The sequence below is a fragment of the Mugil cephalus genome, chromosome 7 (genome assembly GCF_022458985.1).
Source record: "Mugil cephalus isolate CIBA_MC_2020 chromosome 7, CIBA_Mcephalus_1.1, whole genome shotgun sequence".
NCBI classification, from domain to species: Eukaryota; Metazoa; Chordata; class Actinopteri; order Mugiliformes; family Mugilidae; genus Mugil; species Mugil cephalus.
Window position 1 is genome coordinate 28,305,853 of NC_061776.1, and position 20,299 is coordinate 28,326,151.

The 20,299-nt window shown below is 41.8% G+C and overlaps 2 protein-coding genes and 1 pseudogene across 10 annotated transcripts in view; 2 read left to right on the plus strand and 1 right to left on the minus strand.

Annotated features, from left to right (window-relative positions):
* Positions 1 to 7,998, minus strand: part of tmem68 (transmembrane protein 68) — a 52,551-nt gene extending 44,553 nt beyond the window's left edge. For 2 of the 4 annotated variants that reach the window (XR_007113099.1, XM_047589518.1), the window contains exon 1: positions 7,874 to 7,998. The gene's annotated coding sequence lies outside the window, so the exon portion shown is untranslated. The remainder of the gene's footprint in view (positions 1 to 7,873) is intronic. The other 2 variants (XM_047589519.1, XM_047589520.1) reach the window with 2 other exon arrangements.
* On the plus strand, positions 1,603 to 4,293 carry LOC125010735 (annotated as a pseudogene).
* Positions 7,999 to 9,465: 1,467 nt separating the features above from the next.
* tgs1 (trimethylguanosine synthase 1) overlaps positions 9,466 to 20,299 on the plus strand; it is a 31,937-nt gene continuing 21,103 nt past the window's right edge. For 3 of the 6 annotated variants that reach the window (XM_047589602.1, XM_047589600.1, XM_047589599.1), the window contains exons 1-7: positions 9,520 to 9,908; positions 10,373 to 10,440; positions 10,515 to 10,642; positions 10,765 to 10,858; positions 11,977 to 12,054; positions 12,876 to 13,418; positions 17,395 to 17,509. In XM_047589602.1, the coding sequence (XP_047445558.1) occupies positions 9,796 to 9,908; positions 10,373 to 10,440; positions 10,515 to 10,642; positions 10,765 to 10,858; positions 11,977 to 12,054; positions 12,876 to 13,418; positions 17,395 to 17,509 (1,139 nt within the window). In that variant the 5' untranslated portion in view covers positions 9,520 to 9,795. The other 3 variants (XM_047589598.1, XM_047589597.1, XM_047589601.1) reach the window with 3 other exon arrangements.

Consider the following 20,299-nt stretch of genomic DNA (forward strand, 5'->3'; position numbering starts at 1 on the left):
GGATAAAACCAAGAAACTAGCGGAAGCTAAAGAAAAGGTGCAACAATTGGTTCGGTTTAAAGGGAAAACCTTAGAAGATAAGGGGCCTTTAGGCAAATGGTTGTGGGAAAAGCAAAAAGAATGTGAGGTTAAGGTAGCAGATCTGGTAGAGCAGGGAAAACAGGCAGGTCTGTTGCAGAAGTCCAAAATAAAAACCGAAACGGAGGCCCAGGACAAGGAACGACGGGACTGGACGGAGCTCGCGGTCTGGTGGCAGAGTACTACGCACCTACATTCGGCGGACAAGAAAAAGGACAAAGGAGGTCCAAAAGAATTGGTAACCACACAAGACACCCACACTTGTCCTCCTCCATACGCCCCACCTAAGACACCCACACCCGGCATATACCCCACTTTACGCGTAACAGAAGGTACACTGCAGATAGACGACGTAGCCACAGGAGAAATTGCGAGCCCAGCACCTGTACCGGCGAGCACGACTAAGACTCCACCTCCTATGACACTGACCAGTCCTGACAAAACACCTCATCCATCACCTCACTGCCGCACAAGACAAAGCCCTTAAAGAGGGCAAAGAGTTAACTGACTTACAGGCGCAGCTGCTTAAATTACAACTAGCTTACGCTAGAAATAAAGTAAATGACAAAAAGAAAGAAAAAACCGTGCCCAAAGTAATGGTGTCTACCGAACCTCAACCAAATACTCCTGATTTGTTCCCGGTTCCTCCATGGGCGCCACAGGCACCGCTCTATCCATCTGGTCCACCAGGAGGCTACCTCAGAGGTAGTTACCAAAGGAGGGGACGGGCGACTAGGGGCTGGGGTGCCAGAGGAGACTACGGGAGGGGCTACGGAGGTCCTCGTCCCTGCTTCCTGTGTGGAGACACGATGCACTGGGCCAGAGACTGCCCACACTATGCCCAACACCACCGAGGAGGTGGAAGACCGCCTCAAGGGGGAGGCCGTGGCTACGGACCTCCGGCACCACTGCCACCTGCGCCACCAGGGGCCGCCAGCGCACCGCCAGGGGGAGTGACCCAATTTCCAGCCTGGGGTGACGACTGTGACTATCCCCAATACGAGTGACACACCCCACAGAGTGACCCCGACAACACCCAAACGGCAGAACCGGTGTTGTCAATGCAGGTAGAACAACTTAATCTACCATTCCTAGTGGACACAGGGGCTACAGTGTCCACAATCAGACGGGCACCTCAGAACTCTCTATCGAATAAATGTATCACACTAATGGGGTTCTCTGGGGAAAAGACAACTCTGCCATTCACCAAACCATTACGCACAAAATTGGGCACCCAGGTTCTACAACACCCGTTCGTGTTCTCCCCAGCTGTTCCAACTAACCTACTGGGCAGGGATCTGCTCATTAAACTCGGGGCGACAATCCTGTGTTCAGCTGACGGCCTCCAAGTCCATCTACCAGACGGAGCCCGTCTGCCATGCGGTCAACAGGTCTCGGACCATGGACAATATCTCATACAACCGGTCGTTGATCCCATGGCCGACATCTATTGGGGCTTACTGAGACCTGAGACCACGAAGAGGGGGGCATTCTCTCGGCCTACCTCGCGTGGAAGCCCTGGATATCACAGCTCCAGCCGCTCCTGTCTCCTCCCGACCCTCCACACGTAACGTTGTTTTACGATCGAACACAATGTGAGTGGTATCAGGAACAATTCCAGGAACAATTAGAAGATAAAGAGTGGACAGTCCACTCCCAAAACATATACGTTGCTCCAGAAGGCGTAGCCGCCGGAGTTAACCTCACCACAGAACAACTAATCTGGTATAAAATGGCGGATGAAGCGGCACCACACATTTCCCTAGCGTTACATCCAGAACATGAGGCTAAAGAGCTCGGTAGCATCGTAAAACGTTCTTTACAACAGACGGACTGGGCGCAAACGTCCGTCCCTCAGGTGCAGTATTCTGCCTCGACTAAAACGTACTGCATCCAGATAACAGCCACAGACACCTCAGCCATGCTTAGCACATTGCCAGACACGTTGTGGTCTACAGATCCCACGGACGTGGGTCTAATTAAGTGTGAACCAGTCACGTTTGAATTACAGTGCGATTATCCAATCTGGTTACGACAATATCCCCACAAACAGCAGGCAGAAGACGGCATACAAGACACTATAGACGGGCTACTACAAAAGGGGGTATTAGAACCATCTCAGTCATCTTGGATCTCTGGTTCAGAACTATGCACTAATGGCGTTCTGTACCAGAGAAAAGGGGGAGAGAGGGTAATACTGACTTATGTAAGCGTAATGTCGAATGCAATGGAAAAACGACATCCAGCATGCACACAACACGTGGCTGGAGTAGCAAAACTCATTCAAAAGACTGCACACATAGTGATGGAACACCAACTTAACGTGCTAACAACACACAGCGTGGTAGCATACGTGAACTCGCACACATTCACACTAACGGCATTAAGACAACGCAGACTATACACTGACGGATGTTGCAACAGACATGACAAAGATGGACTGGTCTCCCAGCTTATGCAGTAGTAGAACAGACAGAGACAGGAACACACACAGTACGAGCAGAGAGGATCCAGGGACAGCAATCAGCACAAAGAGCAGAAGTCCTGGCAGTGATAGCAGCTCTGGAAGAGGGAAAAGACCAGATAGTAAACATATACACTGACTCTGCATATGCAGCCGGGGCAGTACACGTAGAACTCAAACAGTGGCTCAGGGCAGGGTTCCTCACAGCTAACAGTCAGCCCATCAGACACGAAACAGAAATGAGACAACTTCCAGAAGCATTAGTATTACCTCAGAAAGTAGCAGTGATAAAATGCAAAGGACACGAGAAACATGAATCCGCGACGAAAGCAGGTAATGACGCAGCAGATGCCGCAGCCAAACAAGCAGCAGGATATACACCACACCTCGTCATGATGAACACAGAATATGAGGGACAGGTAAACACAGAAAAGGTGGTAAGCGCACAACAGGAAGCCTCCCCACAGGAAAAGACACTGTGGAAGGCTCGAGGATGTACGGAGACAAAAGGGTTCTGGAGAGGACCTGATGGCAGACCAGTAATACCACCTCAGATAAGGGAAAGAGCAATGGTGGAGGCACATGGAGTAGGACATGTGGGAGTCACACAAATGATGCATAATCTGAGACACTGGTGGCATCCATACCTAAAAGACATGTGTAAAGAACACATACAAAGTTGTGAACAGTGTGTACAGTACAATCCCAGACCAACAGTGAAGCCACACCCCGGCGTTTCCCACTGGAGACTCGATCAGGTAAAGAAATAATAATCGATTGCACTGACATGATCAATCCAGTAAGGGGTATAGGTATCTCCTCATGTGCGTGGATGCCTATACGGGGTGGCCAGAAGCGTGGCCGACAAAAAGAGAAGACAGTAAAACGGTAATTAAGTTCTTAATAAACCACTACTAACCTCAACATGGGTTTCCGGAGAGAATCCGGTCGGACAACAGAACCCACTTTAAAAACCAAGACCTCCAACAGGTGGAACAGATGCTGGGTCTGCAGCACAAGTTGGTACAGTGTACCACCCGCAATCCCAGGGAAAAGTGGAACGAATGAATCAATCAGTAAAAACCAAATTGGCAAAAATCTGTGCACAGACCAAAATGAATTGGCTCGATGCATTACCACTAGCACTCATGGCCATTAGGAGCTCCATTAACCAAAGCACGGGTTTTACACCATTCGAACTGCAGACAGGGAGAGCATTTCCAGGACCTCAGTCTCAGTTACCAGCAGGGGCAGTAGAAATGTCTGAGCTAACCCATAAGCTGTATTTCCATGAACTGCAAAGTCTCGTTACAGCGTATGCGAAACAGGTTGCCGACCGGCAGGCGGGAAAACACGACAGCCCCGGACCAGACGTGGACTGGGTGCTGCTAAGAGTCATCAAGAGGAAGTGGACGGAACCTCGGTGGACTGGACCGTATCAGGTGACAGAGAGGACATCACACGCAGTCCGGCTGAAAGGCAAAGGCAATACCTGGTACCACTGGAGTCAGTGTGCGGCTGCACAGGCTCCCACCCGATCGCTGAGGAACACACACAGGGACCTGTGTGCAACGACCAAGGCACCGGCGAGTGCTGAAGCAAAGCCCACCTCAACAAAAGGGGCAGAATAATCCCCAGGTGGCAAAAGGGGGTGAAGGAGTCGAACCTGAACCCTAACGGAGGAACGGTGAAATTAGCGCGTTCCTCCCAACAAGTAGCGCGCCAAGCTACCAACGCAAGCGTCAGATCAAGATCCGGACGACATCAATGAACAACATCCAGTTGATAAACGTGTATTGTGTTCTTAATTATCGTGTTTTTATCCTTTTAGGTGGAGTCATCAGACTCCTCTGCAATAATCTATTTGATATACAATAATTGTACGCCATTCGCGGAATTGTATGACGAGCCACACACAGGTTTAAAGCACCACTAGAGGTCACAAGCTATTCATAGCCCCTCATTAGTGTCACGTGAGAGCCAGAGGCACACGTCAGAAGGTTTAGCTTGCTTTTCTTATAAGAATCTACTCGAAATGTTGCTATACGGGAATTGGAAGGTGCTCATCCTAGCAGGAGTTGTCGCCGTAGCTGTTGTAGTAATTGTGTTCAGCATCTATGAATGGGGGCCACAGTAGGAGCATAATAGAGGAAGGCGATCAGTGAGTGGTAAGTCCACTGACGCCTGTATAAAACTTCCCTCATGGCTATACAGAACAGAATGGCTCTCGACATGATTCTGGCCGAGAAAGGGGGTGTATGTTCCATGTTTGGAGACATGTGTTGCACATTTATCCCAAACAACACGGCACCAGACGGATCTGTAACCAGAGCCCTGGAAGGCCTGAGAGCGCTCTCGAACACAATGCACGAACATTCCGGCCTCGACAACCCCATGGATGAGTGGTTTGCTAGCACGTTTGGTAAGTGGTTAAGAGTAAGAGTTTGATTTTATCCTTATTAATGTCGATTGCAGTATTTACAGCCATCCTGGTTACATGTGGCTGCTGTTGCGTGCCTTGTATTCGGTCTCTAATGGTCAAGTTTATCACTACTACCATAGAAGGTAAATCTCAGCCACCGCCTTATATGATGCCCCTCCTTCAGGATGAAGTGGAGATGAAGCTGGGAGATATCAGGGATTCATCCGCAGTTTAAATGTTTGATTTTATACGCTGGGCTAGCTTGTGTTGATCTCTTTATAGAGATCAAAAGGGGGAATTGTGGGAGCAGTAAAATGTATGCGTGCTTATGAGTGCCTTAATAATCAGGTTTAATTACTATAAGTGATTTACTATGCAATATATGGGACATAATCACTGGAACAGAATACACTGAACATGTACTGCGTGCAGAAGTGGAAAACACTGAAGGCCGAATGATATGATTGTATTGAGAACAACATGTACTTAAAGGTCACAATGTATTTTCTGAAGATGTCTCGCGGGGGGAGCAGGACGCGCCGGACCACAATCTAACAGAGAAAGTGTGTCAAAGAGGAGAAGTAGAGGAGCCAATCAGGAGTAGACAAACACCCTAGACTGTAGGAATAAAAAAGAACTGCTCCCGCGAAGGCAACTCAGATCCAGACTCATATCTTTGTATGTACTCTGGTCTCCACACTCTGCAGACTGTGAATAAATACTCGTACTGGACGTCATTCTCTCGTCTCTTTATTCCTCACATCAACGGACCCGGAGAGGAAACGAAAGCAGGGCTAAAATTCCTCCTCAACACCTTTCAGAACTGAAGAAGCTACTCTATGGTAGATTTTTTTCTGTGCCATCAGAGTTTGAATATAAATTGCTAGGTAAACGTAGTTTACATAAAAAAAAATTAACATCAAAAAAAGTTCAAAAATAAAAAAATAAAATTCAACAATAAAAAAATCAACTTACTCAATCAGTTGAACATTGACAGAAAGTATTAAACAGTATCTACACTGAAAATTTAATGAAGTGGCGTTATTGAAAACTGCGTTAGAAACTAGCTAGTTACTGGCTGTGAGCACCTTTACCCTCAGCTACAAACAACGAGAGGGACTGACCCTCTTTCTCTTTGCCATGATTTTGGAACCCGTGGATCGAGAAACTGTGCAGGGTTGGATCTCTTCACGCATTCTTAAAGGGATTGATGTCCACATGTTTGATTTTTTTGTGAGCATTTTCTATGCACCGTTTGATAAATGAGGCCCCAGAACAGAAACGAGTAGGTTATAAATGAAGAAAGGAAGAGCCCAAAGAACCGAATACACATATGGATGTTACACACAGAGGGGCCCATTGACTCGGACCCTTCTGGCTGGGAGACTCAGTGCTAACCACCAAGCCGCTGTGCCGCCTTTGGAGGAAAAATTGTTGAAGAAACAAGACCCCATCAAATCCCTAAATGAAAGGAAGGATCATCTGAGCAAATAAACGAGTTACCGATACAGATTGATGCATGCGCATTGCAAATGTTAAAAAAATAAAATATGACATTAGATCAAATTAAAGAAAATTAAAGAGAATCCGGCAATGACTTAATGACTTGTTGGTGATGTCTGTATGCGAACTGGATGTAAACTGAGGCGAGAGATATGATTTCATCCATCACTGCCACATGATTCTGCTTAGTGTCGGCTGTGAAATGCCGCATAAGTCTCCAAACTCACAGAAAAGTGCCAGTGGTCGAACATCTCAGGCTGGACAGGAGCTGGATGTGTACTGGGATAGCCTTGGTGTGGTTTGTGTCTCGCTCCAACAAGAATTTTAAATCACGGCGGAAATCCATCAGTATGTTTTGGGGAAAGCGCTGTTTAACACGCTCAAGATAATGAATGGTACTTGTACTTCAACTTTTCTATTCGGGTTGTTCCATCACAACTGTCTTTTATAGCTTGTCACGCTATTTATTCAAAATGTCTGCTAAATTACTGATTGACATGTTTTATGATAGGAGACCGGCAATATGCTGTAATGTGTGAAGTTTGAGATTGATGAACACTGCGATTCTCTAAATGAGTTTACGGTCAGAGCATAAATGTACACAGTTTTTCTATGCAACAGTAAAAATTGATCAAATTCAATACTTGCGGCGAAATGTGCTTATGCTCTCTTTACGCACACATACATGCACAAGGAGACAGGGGATCGATTGCTTGTCCCTGGTCACCCGGAAGTTATATCCAGCTTTTTCAGAGGTTGAAAGTTGGAGGTTGAAGGTTGGTGGTTGAAAAGTGGAGGTTGAAGGTTTGTGGTTGAAAGTTGTAGGTTGAAGCTTAGAAGTTGAAGCTTAGAAGTTGAACTTTTGAAGTTGGAATTTTGAGGTTGATTTTTTATGTTAAACTTTATTAGGTTGATTTTTTTTTATTGATGAATTTTATGAGGTTGAACTTTTTCTGATGTTGATTTTTTTATGTAAACAACATTTACCTAGCAATTTATATTCAAACTCTGATGGCACAGAAAAATGTCCATACTACTCGGACATGACCTGGATGACTTATACCTTCACAGACATTCTAAGAAACATTAAGTGACATTTGTTGACATCAATACTTTATCTGACCGCAAGTGGACATATCCACTTATGAATATATATGCACTATAACAACCAGACAGAAAAGTAAATACTATAATAATAATAATAATAATAATAATAATAATAATAATAATAATAATAACAAGAAGAAGAAGTAGAAGACGAAGAAGAAGAAGAAAAACGAGACTGGAGCAGCAGCAATGAACTACCTCAAATCAAGAGAGAGCTGAGCTGGAAAATGGGACAACTAACAACTAGCTCGACAATTAATGTCACGACTAAACAGAGAATAAACAACAAAAAACGTTACCTAAATGCCAGACACACCAATGTATATTCAATACGCCTCTTTTTTCAGATTTTCTTTACATTCCGTCTCACGCTGACAGAGAATACTTCCACGACAGCTTACTCACGTCTGCTCTCTGTTCTTTCTCTTCTTTGTGATTCTGGCAGTTTTAACACTCCTGGGCATATTTGCTTCCCTCTGCTGGACAAAATGATTTCAAACGATCGGTCCTCCATCTCCTCCATCAAAACAAAAAGGCCATAAAACAATTGATTAATTTACCTCTTTTATCACGTTTTTCTTAAAGTTAATTAATTAATTAATTATATTCATGTGTGATTTGTACAGACCCGTGTTGTACTCTCAGTTAGGTGTCAGTTAGGTGTTTTTATTCGAAATATCAAAATTACAGTTCATGTTTGATATTTTGCATTTAATATAAAATAATATGATAAACAAAAACAGAAAAGCAACATCGTCATTATGTTTTTATTTGTTTTGTTTTTTGACTTCACCTGACTATAAACACAGACACACACGGACTAAAATGGAGAGCTGATTTTACGTCATTGAAATATATATATGTAGCATTAATTAGATCAAGAATAGAATATGGTTGTGTGGAATATGGATCGGCAGTAAAGTCAGTTCTCTCACAGCTTGATGTTATTCAAGCTCGAGCACTAAGAACTTGTATAGGAGCAATGAAAGCGGCTCCAGTCTGCTCCCTCCAGGTAGAATCAGGAGAAATGCCATTATGGCTTAGTAGGAAGCAGCTGGTGAGAAATTACTGGATAAGCTTAAAAGGGCACAATGAAGAGCATCTGGTAAAGAGAGTTCTGGAGATGTGTTGGGAAAAGGGGAAAGATCAAAAATCGAGTTTCAGATGGGTCCGTGAGGGAATGGCTGAACAGCTAAAAATACAACAAATAGAATTCAGCACAACAGTGTTGTGGTCAGCAATACCAGAATGGATGATGCATGAAACAAGTGTAGATATAGAGCTATGGAACATCAAAAGAGGAAATAAAACAGCAGATTCAGTGCAGGAATGTTAGAAGTATATAGAGGAAAAGTATGGAGAACATATTTAGTACGGAAGGAAATAAACAATCAATGGAAACAATATTGGAAGAGCCAGGAGAAAGGAAGACAATTCTATAAATTACAAGATGCAGTAAGACAGGTGGGATGTTGTAGAGGTAGCAGAGCAGAGCAAGTGATCATGAGCAGATTAAAAATAGGGCACAGTAGATTGAATAACACACTCAATATATTAGGGAAACATCCAACTGGTCGGTGTAGCTGTGGGGAGAGGGAGACAGTGGAGCATGTGATTGTTGCTTGTTATGGATATGAAAGGGAGAGGGAAGATATGTATGCAGGGTTGCAGAAGGCAGGAACAGGGGACAATAGTTTCAAGAGTGTAATAGAATGTGAAAAATCTAGAGAAGGGAGGAAAATCATTATGCGATATCTAGTCTCAACTGGGTTAATAAAAAGAATACAATAAAGAGGAAGTAGTAAAGAAATAAAGTCCAGAAGAGGGCAGTATATGCAACATTAAGGATGCCGACTGCCGTTAAACAACGAAGAAGAAGAAGAAGAAGAAGAAGAAGAAGACGAAGAAGAAGACACACGGACCGTATGTACCATATACCGTCGGTAACATTCTACTTCCTGTAGCGAGAATGACCAGTCTTGCGAAAAATAACAATAATTTTTACTTACAAAATTGTCGCTTTATGTGGGGCCTTGTGGTTATACTAACCCCGTTTAGGTTAAATCCATTTAGAGAATAACAAATTTTATTACGTGAAGATATCAGTGCAACCCCGGAAATGGTTGCTCTCTGATATTGATTGAGCCCGTGAGAAGCAGTTAGTGTTTGAAAGTGGGTTTTCAGTGTTTCTTTGTTCTTCAGAATTAGCAAACTGACATCTATGATGCTTGACCGGAGTAGGGTGATAGTGATGGCCGATATAATTTTCAGCAGAAGACAAACACCTGAGGCGGAGGAAAGAATTCACTGCCGTTGCTCCAGAGCCTTTGTACAGTAAGCATCGATGCTTTAGTCCCCTAGAACAATTTCCTGTATATGGTTTAATTTAAGCATATGTACAATAATAAACAATTTCTTGTAATTTCCTTGACATTTCGTTTCATAAATATGACGAAGTAAATATTAATGAAGCCTAATTGAACTATTTCTTGCAATTTCTAAACATAGGTCTACACATTGTCTGGTTAAGGATCAGAATTTAGCCACTGAACAGTGATGTTGTAAAATTGTTAGTTGTTGGAATGTTGTGGTAAAATACCTATCATATCGGGCACACTATACCCCTTTTCCATCACTTCTTGGCTTCAGACATGATCATAAAATATATACTGTATATAACTGATCTCATTAAGTTCTACATTTTTCCAGCTGTTGCATGTTGGAACCATTCCAGTAGTACTACTAAGCTAAGGGTAAATTAAAAAGTTATTGTCTTTGTGTCACCTGCCCCTGTGCAGGGATCGAGAGCTGTATCGCTCAGATAATCGTCTTCTCTCATCAGAACTGGCAGACCTTAAACTCCAAGGTATGTGATACCATTTTATTTTATTTTATGCTGTGAGTGACTTCCCCTCAAATCTCTTTTTCTCCAACTCACAGAAGCAGACACTGACGAGAGGGAGGATAAAGAAAAGGTTGAAACTGTAGTGTTGGATGAGGAGGCTCAGCTGATGGTCAGCATGGGTCTTCCCTTGTCTTTTGCCAGCTCCTCTGAGCAGAAGAGAGCTGTAAGTTTGACCTTCTGTGGGTAACAGCTCAAGCACCATACATTTGTATTTCTAGTCAAATTTCTTTTATTAAATAATGAACAAAACTAAATTATATATAATACTTCATGGTCATGTGGCAGGGAAGGAGGTCTAACACGAATGCTTTCACGCACTGGGAAGAACCTTCTGAGGAGGAAGAGGAACATGACAAAGACTTGCAAGTTGACAACCAAGGTAATTTACTAAACCTATTTTCTTGATTACAAATATTTATAGAACAGATTACTGAGCCAAACAACAGACCTTTCATCTATAAGAAAAAGAATGTCAAACTTCTAGAATGTGAAGGCATAAAGGAGTGGTTTACTTGAAAATTTTCCAACATAGAAAAACAATTATTTTAAATTAGTTTTGGTCCAAATCACATCAGAAACGTAATTTAATAAAATACCCTGGATAGCATTACCTTGTCCTACAGTACTCCAGTTTGTTCACACTAGTACTTGCCCCGGATTGTGAAACCTCATGAAACCTCTGGAGTAACTTTTGACCAGGATATGTCCTTGAGCTTGTATAGTAAACATGCCTTGGTTCACCTGCGGAACATTGTCAAACTTAACATCATGTCTCTGAACACTATTGGAAAATTTGTTTATCAGTCTCATGCCTGGTCTGCATTATTCTATTCTATTCTATTCTATTCTATTCTATTCTATTCTGGTGCTATTAAATATAATTAAAAATCCTTCTTACATATAAGACCTCATAATACCTTTTTAATCACAATGTGCTTGGGTTAGGCTGGTTGCTTAGGTTACATGACTATGCTTCTCTGTGAGTTTCCACGCCTCAGTGCACTGATTCTCTATGTTCTATTCTTCACTCTTTCACTATCATACCTTCATATGTCAGCACTACATATCATTTACTGTCTTTCTTCCTCTCTCTAGTTTGGAAGTATACTTTACAGAGGTGCATGTATAAATTCTTCTTACTTCTGATTCAGTCCTCCGTTTTGGTCCCCCATATGAGCTAGGCTAGGGGAATTTACCTTGCCACAATTTTATTATCGCTTGCTGTGGTTGTTTCAAGTGCATTTTTGTAACGGTTATAATCGGTCTCAACACTATATAAATTGAACGAAATTGGTTTATTTACAGTTTTGGAAATAAATCTATTTTTACTATAAACTTTGTGTTTTAATGTAATGATTATTAGAAATGCAGAGATCAAGAAAGAAATATATATATGTTCATATGAGAGAGGGAATAATAATAGGGAATAATAATAATATTGTCCTGTATTTAGCATTGTGATGTCATTTGACACCATCATGTGTTTTTTGCTCTTAGTTGAGGAGAAGAGGTCATGTAATCAACTAGTGGATATAGCAGAAGGGATCCAAGACATTGGCTGGGAAACCTACTGGGGTAAGAAGCAGCACATGAGGACGGATTGACGAAGTTGACGGACACTGTTTTGACACACGGACACACGATTTGTATCATATCTGATTTTCAGTTACAATGAATTTAGAAGCATTTCACAGACAATAGGCCTCGTGCATCAATTTGTCTTTTTTCTCTTACTTTTGTCAGCAGTAAGATAAAAAATATGTGGGACAAGTGATGTATGAAACATCCACATTGTTCTTACCCACTTGAGTGTGTTGAGGATTGTATAAACTGGATGCACGTTTCTGGCATCTCTTCTGGTGGTTCGTAAAAAGAAAACACCTAAAAAAACAACGCTACAATTTGAAAATAGATGCAAAATAACTAAAGATGTGGATGAGCACGTAATTGCGTAGAAGTTCCCGTACGTATGCAGTTATGAATGACGGATAATAAAATTGTACATGCCTGATTTCTTTTCTTTATTTATTTATTTAAAACAAATGGGACACTGAATGATGCATTGTTTGGAAACACATGTGAACAGATGGACCTTGAAATGAACTTCTAATCCCCAAAGTGCACATGCTTTTGCGACTGACAGATGTGTACTACTCGCTCATTATAATATAATATTATTGTATTATAATATTATAGTATAATATTTTTGTTTACATTATTATTTTTTCTACTTTCAGGAGTTTTGTGAAAATCTGCTTGAGTATGAGTCATTTTTATGCAAAAATGTAGAGCATTCTGGAAGTGCTAAACCATACATGGGATTAAATAAGGGTATACAAATAATTGAACAACTCAAAGAAAAAATTCTGCATTTTTGTTCTTCCTTATTCCTTAAGCTCAACAGGGAGAAGCTCTTCTGTGGAACCAGTGGCTGGAGAAACATCTTGGGATTGAGATGCTATCTCCAGACGTTCCAGGAACTGTGACTGCTCCTTGGGACAACCCAGATACAAAGGCTGCGTGGAACGAACATGCCACAGAGACCTACTACTACTACTGGGAGCAGTACTCATACTGGACAGCACAGGGCTGGACCACTGAGCCCTCTGAATGTAATGGCATCACTAGAGAAGAAGGAGAGGGGGAGATACACAAAGACATACAGACACATTCAGAAGAAGTGTGGGAGGGACAAACTGTGGCTGAGAGCCACCAGGGAGAAGTTGAGGTTTCGAATGATCGATTTGGACAGATTAGCACATTAGGGGCAGATGGGAGCTGTTTAACCGGATCACAAACGGATAAAATTTGTGTGAGCTTAGCTGACACCAAAGAGCGGTCAGAAGGAGGGCTATGTGCCTCTAATGAGCCATCCGACGGTGGAAATGATCACAAGACACCTGCTGCTTCCTCACAGCCACATACAGCTGAAAAAGCAGGTAATAACATGTTTCACTGTCAATAGTGAGCTGATGAATGATGCTGTAGCTGTGATAACAAATGTTATTGTGTCATATTTGAAATGTTACGGTTAAAATATTTAGAAGGTTGTAGAAGTCTGACACTGATGGAAAATAAGAATTTCCAAAACCATCTCAAACACCTACAACGTTGAGTAGTGTTCTGTGAGTGTCGCTGCACACAGGAAATCTCAGTCCTAACTCAGCTTTGTGCTCACCCAGTGGTGTAGCAATATACTGTACTGCCAGGAATCGAGATCAGTATCAAAACCTAAGGCATGTTACTACCACGTCAGAGACTACCATTTCTGACAGTACTCTCTCTACAAAAATGTATTCATAACAATTGAATTTACAGTAATGGATTACACAGAAATGTGAAAGACATTTCATTACAGTTGACACTTATGTGATGTTGAAGTAGATGTATAGCGTTAATTCCTTCATTATTTATCTCGGAGCCATGTGCTAAAATTATGGACAACAGTAACAACACTAAATTTTAACTCAACACAAATTGATTCTGAAGAAGGGTCAGAGCCTGTTCCTCTAGTCCAGGGGTCTTCAGCGTTTTTCAGGCCAAGGACCCCCAAACTGATGGAGAGATTAAGTAGGGACCCAATACCTACTGTATGTGTTCTATATTTAACTCGGCCTAGTGCTATTTATAAATATAAATTATTATTATTATCATTTTGCATTCAATATTAAGCTATTCAAGTATAGGAACAGTTTGGGATCTAATGAATTTGGAGGCCAGATCAATACTTGTGCAGTCATGTTTTTTGAGTTGTTCCTTAACCGTTTCAAGGAGTGTCATTGCTATGGGGTGGGGGTCCCTGTTCTGGTCTAAGTGGGTGCTACATGTCTAAGTAACATCCATGTGAATGCCAGGTCCAAATGTTTTCCAGCAGAACACTGAATTGTCAAGAGGTGGTCAATGTTATTTACTGTTAGTGGTCATAATGTTATGCTTTATCGGTCTATGTTCCTTTAAAGCAGGGGTCCCCAAACTTTTTCCTGTGAGAGCCACATAACTTTTCCATTCTCTGATGGGGGGCCGGGGTCAGTTTGTAACAGAAAAAGTGTGACGATTGCAAGAGTGCCTAAACGTAAAAATGTATTGTTTTCCAGAAAGCACAATCAAATAACCCTTTCTGGATTCTTCAAAGAACAAAAGTCAGGAAATAAATAATAACACTATTAATGAAATAAATAACAACCAAATAACCCTCTCTAACATAAACTTTCTGTTATGCCGTGCACAATCTTAACAGGTCCAAGTTCAGCTTAGTTGTCAGAGCAGAATCTCTTACTTAAATGGCTCATATAAGCAGGCACTCAAAGCTCTTGTGTTCCTTCCTTATAATCCTTTTGTAGGTTCCAATAGCTTGTAGACATCGCTGTTTGCAGCTCTCTCTCTCATCAACTTCCCTGTGAGCAAGCAGGTTGAGAAACTGAACTAAGTGATACGGCACCTACACAGCACAACCAGTACCACTACCAGTATGGTTGTGGAGATGGGTTTTATCCTAGTAGATTTTATTATGATTATATTTTTATACTCAGAATGACTCATTGAAGTCAGAAAAGTGAGCTTACCTTTGTACGTTCATCGGTGTGAACTGTGGGCCTGCATCTGGCTGGTGAGAAATTGAATGTCAGGTTCCATTCTAGTCACTGCCAGTCTCAAACACTGATACAGATGTTCATCTGTCAATCTTGATCTCATTGAAGTTTTCAGCAGTTTCATACGTGAAATGATTTGCTCGCAGATATACGTGCTGCCAAAAAGTCTGGACGTCTTCATTGCGTGTTTTCTGATGTTAGGGTACGTGTCGTTTGGGAGGGCGGCATAGAAGTCAATGAGACTGTTGGGCTTGAACGCGTCTTTTAGAACATCACAGTTCTGTAACTCGGCCAACTCAAACTGATAAGAAGGTTGAGCTTCATCAATGTCGGCAACAAAGGGGTTCTGGAAAAGACGGATTTCTTTTGCATAAACATGTAGTTCACGGAATCGCACACCGAACTCCGCCTTCAGCATTTCCAGTGCTTCCGCACACTTTTCAGCTGGAAAAGGGACCGCTGGGTTCTCTGCAGAGAGGTTTTGTGTAGCAGGGTGATGGATGAAACTGTGCTTTTTCACTTGTCCCAAAAGCAGCTCTAGTTTCACCTCAAATGCTTTGATGTGGGAATACATTTCGCAAATGAGTTTCCCTTGGCCTTATAACTACAAGTTAAAGCTATTTAGCATTTCTGTCATGTCTGTTAAAAATGCGAGGTGCCACCGTTTTGTTTTGTGAATGAAGAAATGCATTAATATCAGGTAGCAGCTCGTAAAAAAGCCTCAAAACTCTGCCCCGGCTCAACCATCGGACCTCTGTGTAGTACAGCACATCTCCGAGCGCAGATTCCAGTTCAGACAGGAATTCTTGGAATTGCCTGTGTTTAAGTCCCTTTGCTCTGATGAAGTTTATGCATGACACCACAACCTTCATGACAGAATTCCACATCAACACTTTACAGCACAGTGCTTGCTGGTGAATTAGGCAGTGGACTTGTAGCGGGGTGGTGAGACCTCGTTCTTCAATCTCCCAGTTCATGTGTCCTATTAGACCCCGAGACATGCCCACCATACTAGGAGCCCCGTCAGTTGTGATGCTGGCCAGCTTTGACCAGTCCAGGTCCAACTCTTCCATGGTTTGGTACACTTTGCCGAAAATATCCTCGCCCGTCGTAGTCCCTTTGAGACTTTGGAGGGCTGCCAGCTCCTCGCACATCTCAAAGTTTGCAGTAACTCCACAAATAAAAATGAGCAGCTGCGCGGTGTCCTGCACGTCCGTGCTCTCATCCAGTGCTAATGAAAAAAATTAAAATTCTTTCGTCTTCTGCTGCAGCTGGGCATATGCATTACCCCCGATTTCTTCAATGCGTCTGGTGATTGTACTCGCTGGCATTAAAGACATCTTTCTTCTCGGGACACACCTCCTCCGCGACAGCTTTCATGCATTTCTTGACAAACTCTCTGTCAGTGAAAGATTTACCGCTGCTTGCTATCAGTTGAGCAACCCAAAAGCTGGCCCGAACAGATGACTGGTTCAGCTGAGCTTGGCGTACAAATGTATTCTGCTGAGCTAACAGTCCACTTTTCAGCTTTGAGAGTTTGTCTGCTCGCATTTGGCCTTGCAAGTTATCATACTTGTCTTTATGACGGGATTCATAGTGTCTCCACAGATTGTATTCTTTGAATACCGCCACCGCCTTTTGACAGATGAGACAGACAGCCTTGTCTTTGCATTGAACAAAAAAATAATCGTTTGTCCACTGCAGGTTCTGAAACAATTTTTCTCTTACCTAATCTTTTCACCATTATTACGTTCTCTCTTTGAGAGGGGCAAGTTTAAGATTATTTGCTGGGGGTTGCCAGATAGGGGCACAGACCGCAGAAGGGTGGAACAGAATGTCAAGTTATATGCGTGTATGAAATAGTTTACTTACTAATAGTTAATAATGAAAAAAGTTCATAACTAAGGAACATTTTGTTGCAAAAGTCCAACTTTATTATCAAATACAAATACACATATATGAAAAAAAATGAAAATACTCTCTGGTATTGTTCAGGGGGCCGGACCAAATGTGGAGGCGGGCCGGATCCGGCCCGTGGGCCGTAGTTTGGGGACCACTGCTTTAAAGTTTAGCTGGGCTGGAATGTGTTTTTTTTTTGTTTTTTTTTTCGTTAGAAAAAGCATAACATAGCACAGCATAACACAATTAAATAATTTTACAATTTCTCAGTACTCTGATCATTGGCATCCATATTTTTGTTCTTTTGCTTAAGCACAATATATGTAAAATAACTGCATCTCACATATATTATATAACATGATATCACATTCTAGAGTGGTGCTTGTGACGTTATGTTAATTTACACATAATTTATATTTTGAATCAGATTCCCAACAGACTGCTGGCAACCCTGACAGGCATCATGGCTCAATAAATAAGATGTTAGATAGAGAAGATGATGATAAACCCCCAGGAGGAGAGCATGCTAAATTGAAACGCAGGTGAGTTTGCATTGTATGTTTTACAAATCTCAAGAATTTCTATGATTTCTTTATTCAGAAACCACTATACAGACCACAATTTCTCCAAGGAATTTCCCTTTCTTTGATGGAATACAGGTTTCTGAAAATTTCTCCTAACCAGAAATTTTCAGTCATCCACATATATTATACTTATTATACTTAATGCCAGTATCCCAAAAGTGGTTCTTTGCACAACTCTAAGGTGTTCAGATTGGCCTTGTTTTTATTTATTTGCATTTGTTATATTAGAATTCCATATTGTGAGAGAAATATCAAAAAAATCTGAGAATTTGAGGCGACTCTCCTCACATTTCCTCACAGATCACAAAATTAAGGTTCGAGAGAGCCAACTCAGGGTGGGTTCAGTTTACAACTTGGTTGATGAATGCTGTGTAGAGCTACAGCTGCACAAATACAATCCAAATAAGTATAAATAAATCCTCTTGCAAGGCTGCTTTGCTAAGCTAAATATACACTCACCGGCCACTTTATTAAGTACACCTTGTTAGTAAAAGGTTGGAAATCCTTTTGCCTTCAGAACTGCCCTAATTCTTCATACATTCAACAAGGTGTTGGAAACATTCCACAGAGACTTTGGTCCATATTGACATGATAACATCACACAGTTGCTGCAGATTTGTCGGCTGCACATCTATGATGGGAATCTCCCGGTCCACCACATCCCAAGGGTGCTCTATTGGATTGAGATCTAACTGCGGTGACTATGTACATGTACCATGTGCGACATTTAAACTCATGCTAAACTTGTACTAAGGGGCCCAAAGTGTGTCAAGAAAATATCCCCCACACCATTACACCACCACCCTCAGCCTGAACCGTTGATACAAGGCAGGATGGATCCATGCTTTCATGTTGCCTACACTAATTTGTGACCCAGCCATGTGAATGTCGCAGCTGAAATCAAGACTTGTCAGACCAGGCAATGTTTTTCAAATCATCTATTGTCCAATTTTAATGAGCCTGTGTGAACTGTAGTCTCAGTTTCCTGTTATTAGCTGACAGAAGTGGCACCCGGTGAGGTCGTCTTTCTGTCATCTGGAACCAGTCTGCCCATTCTCCCCTGATCTCTCACATCAGCAAGGCATTTTCATCCACACAACTGCCACTCACTGGATATTTTCTCTTTTTCGGACCATTCTCTGTAAACCCTAGAGATGGTTGTCTGTGAAAATCCCAGTAGATCACCAGTCTCTGAAATACTCAGACCAGTCCATCTGGCACCAACAAACATACCACGTTCAAGATCACTTAAATCCCCTTTTCTAGCCCATTCTGATGCTTGGTTTGAACTTCAGCAAGTTGTATTGATCACTTCTACATGCCTAAATGCACTGAATTACAGCCATGTGATTGACTGATTAGCTATTTGTGTTAACAAGCAGTTAGGTGTACCTAATAAAGTGGTGAGTGTGTATAGTTATTTTAATTGTTTTATTAATGGTAAATGGCATTTATAGGACGCTTTTCTACCTACTCAAAGCGCTTTACACTCACAGACACATCTGTCCATTTGTTCACACGTTCACACACCAGTGCCACTGGTCCGTGGAAACCCACTCTACCTACTGAGCCACAATCACCTATTCTAGTTGCGATTGTTTTGTTTACAGTGGTGGAAAAAAGTTTTCGGACACCCCGTGCATTTGCAAATATTGCATTATTATTGTATTATCACTCTTAGGTCTTTAAGTGCAATTCACAGACAAACCAAATAACTTTCACAGACAAAATACTAAACAAATCCTAAAACAGCCATTAAAAACTTAAAATTGATTGGTTCCATAAAAATATATAAAAAAGAAGAAGAGGCTGTATTTTTTGTTAAAAGACACATTTTTCTGTTGCCGTGCTTTGTGTCTATATAAAGCCAGTACATTTGAAAGTTCTTCTGAGACAAAAATGGCTAAAACAAGGAATCTAATGCAAGAGAGACACCTGTAGAAACATCCAAGGGTTTCTTCAGCAAGAAATGGCTGCATCCTGATCCACATGTGCAGGGAAAACCACTGAATGAAATCATAGTATATTTTTTGTAACTTTACTACCTCATTCTTACACTATTTTTAAAATGATTTTATTTTTTATCTTATTCTATTTTTTTTCCTTGACTCGTATTCTTATGTCTATGTCTGGTCATATTTGTGTTCTCTGTTATCTTGAGACTCTTGGACAAAACAATTTCCCTCCAGGGATCAATAAAGTGATCTTGAATCTTGAATCACAAGAGCTCCAACAGCAGTGGTTAAACCAAACTGGTGTCTAGTGTTCCACCCGCACTGTACGTGGTCGACTTTTAGATCATGGCTTAAAGTCCTACAAGGCTGTCAAGAAGCTCCTGATCAATGAGAGACAGAAGTTAGCTCGGCGTCGTTGGGCCCAAGCACTCAAGGATTGGACAGTCAGGGACTGGAAGAAGATCCTGTGGTCAGATGAGTCTAGTTTCCAGCTTTAGTTGGAGTAGGGGTTGGAGTGAACCAGTTATTTTGCTGGCCTGATTAACTATGTGGGAGAGTTTTGTTTTATGCTTGATGGTGCGAAAGTTGTACCAGGATGAAATGTTGAAGATGACAATTGATTCAATGATAGAGCTGTAAAGCAGTGTTAAAATATTGCTGCTTATGTCGAAAAGTTCTGAGTTTTCTCAGCAAGTGGAGGTGCTGTTGGGCTTTTTTGTATGTAGAGTCAGTGTGCTGTGTGAAGGGGAACGATTTTTCTACAAATGTTTCATGATATTTGAGATTGCGTAAA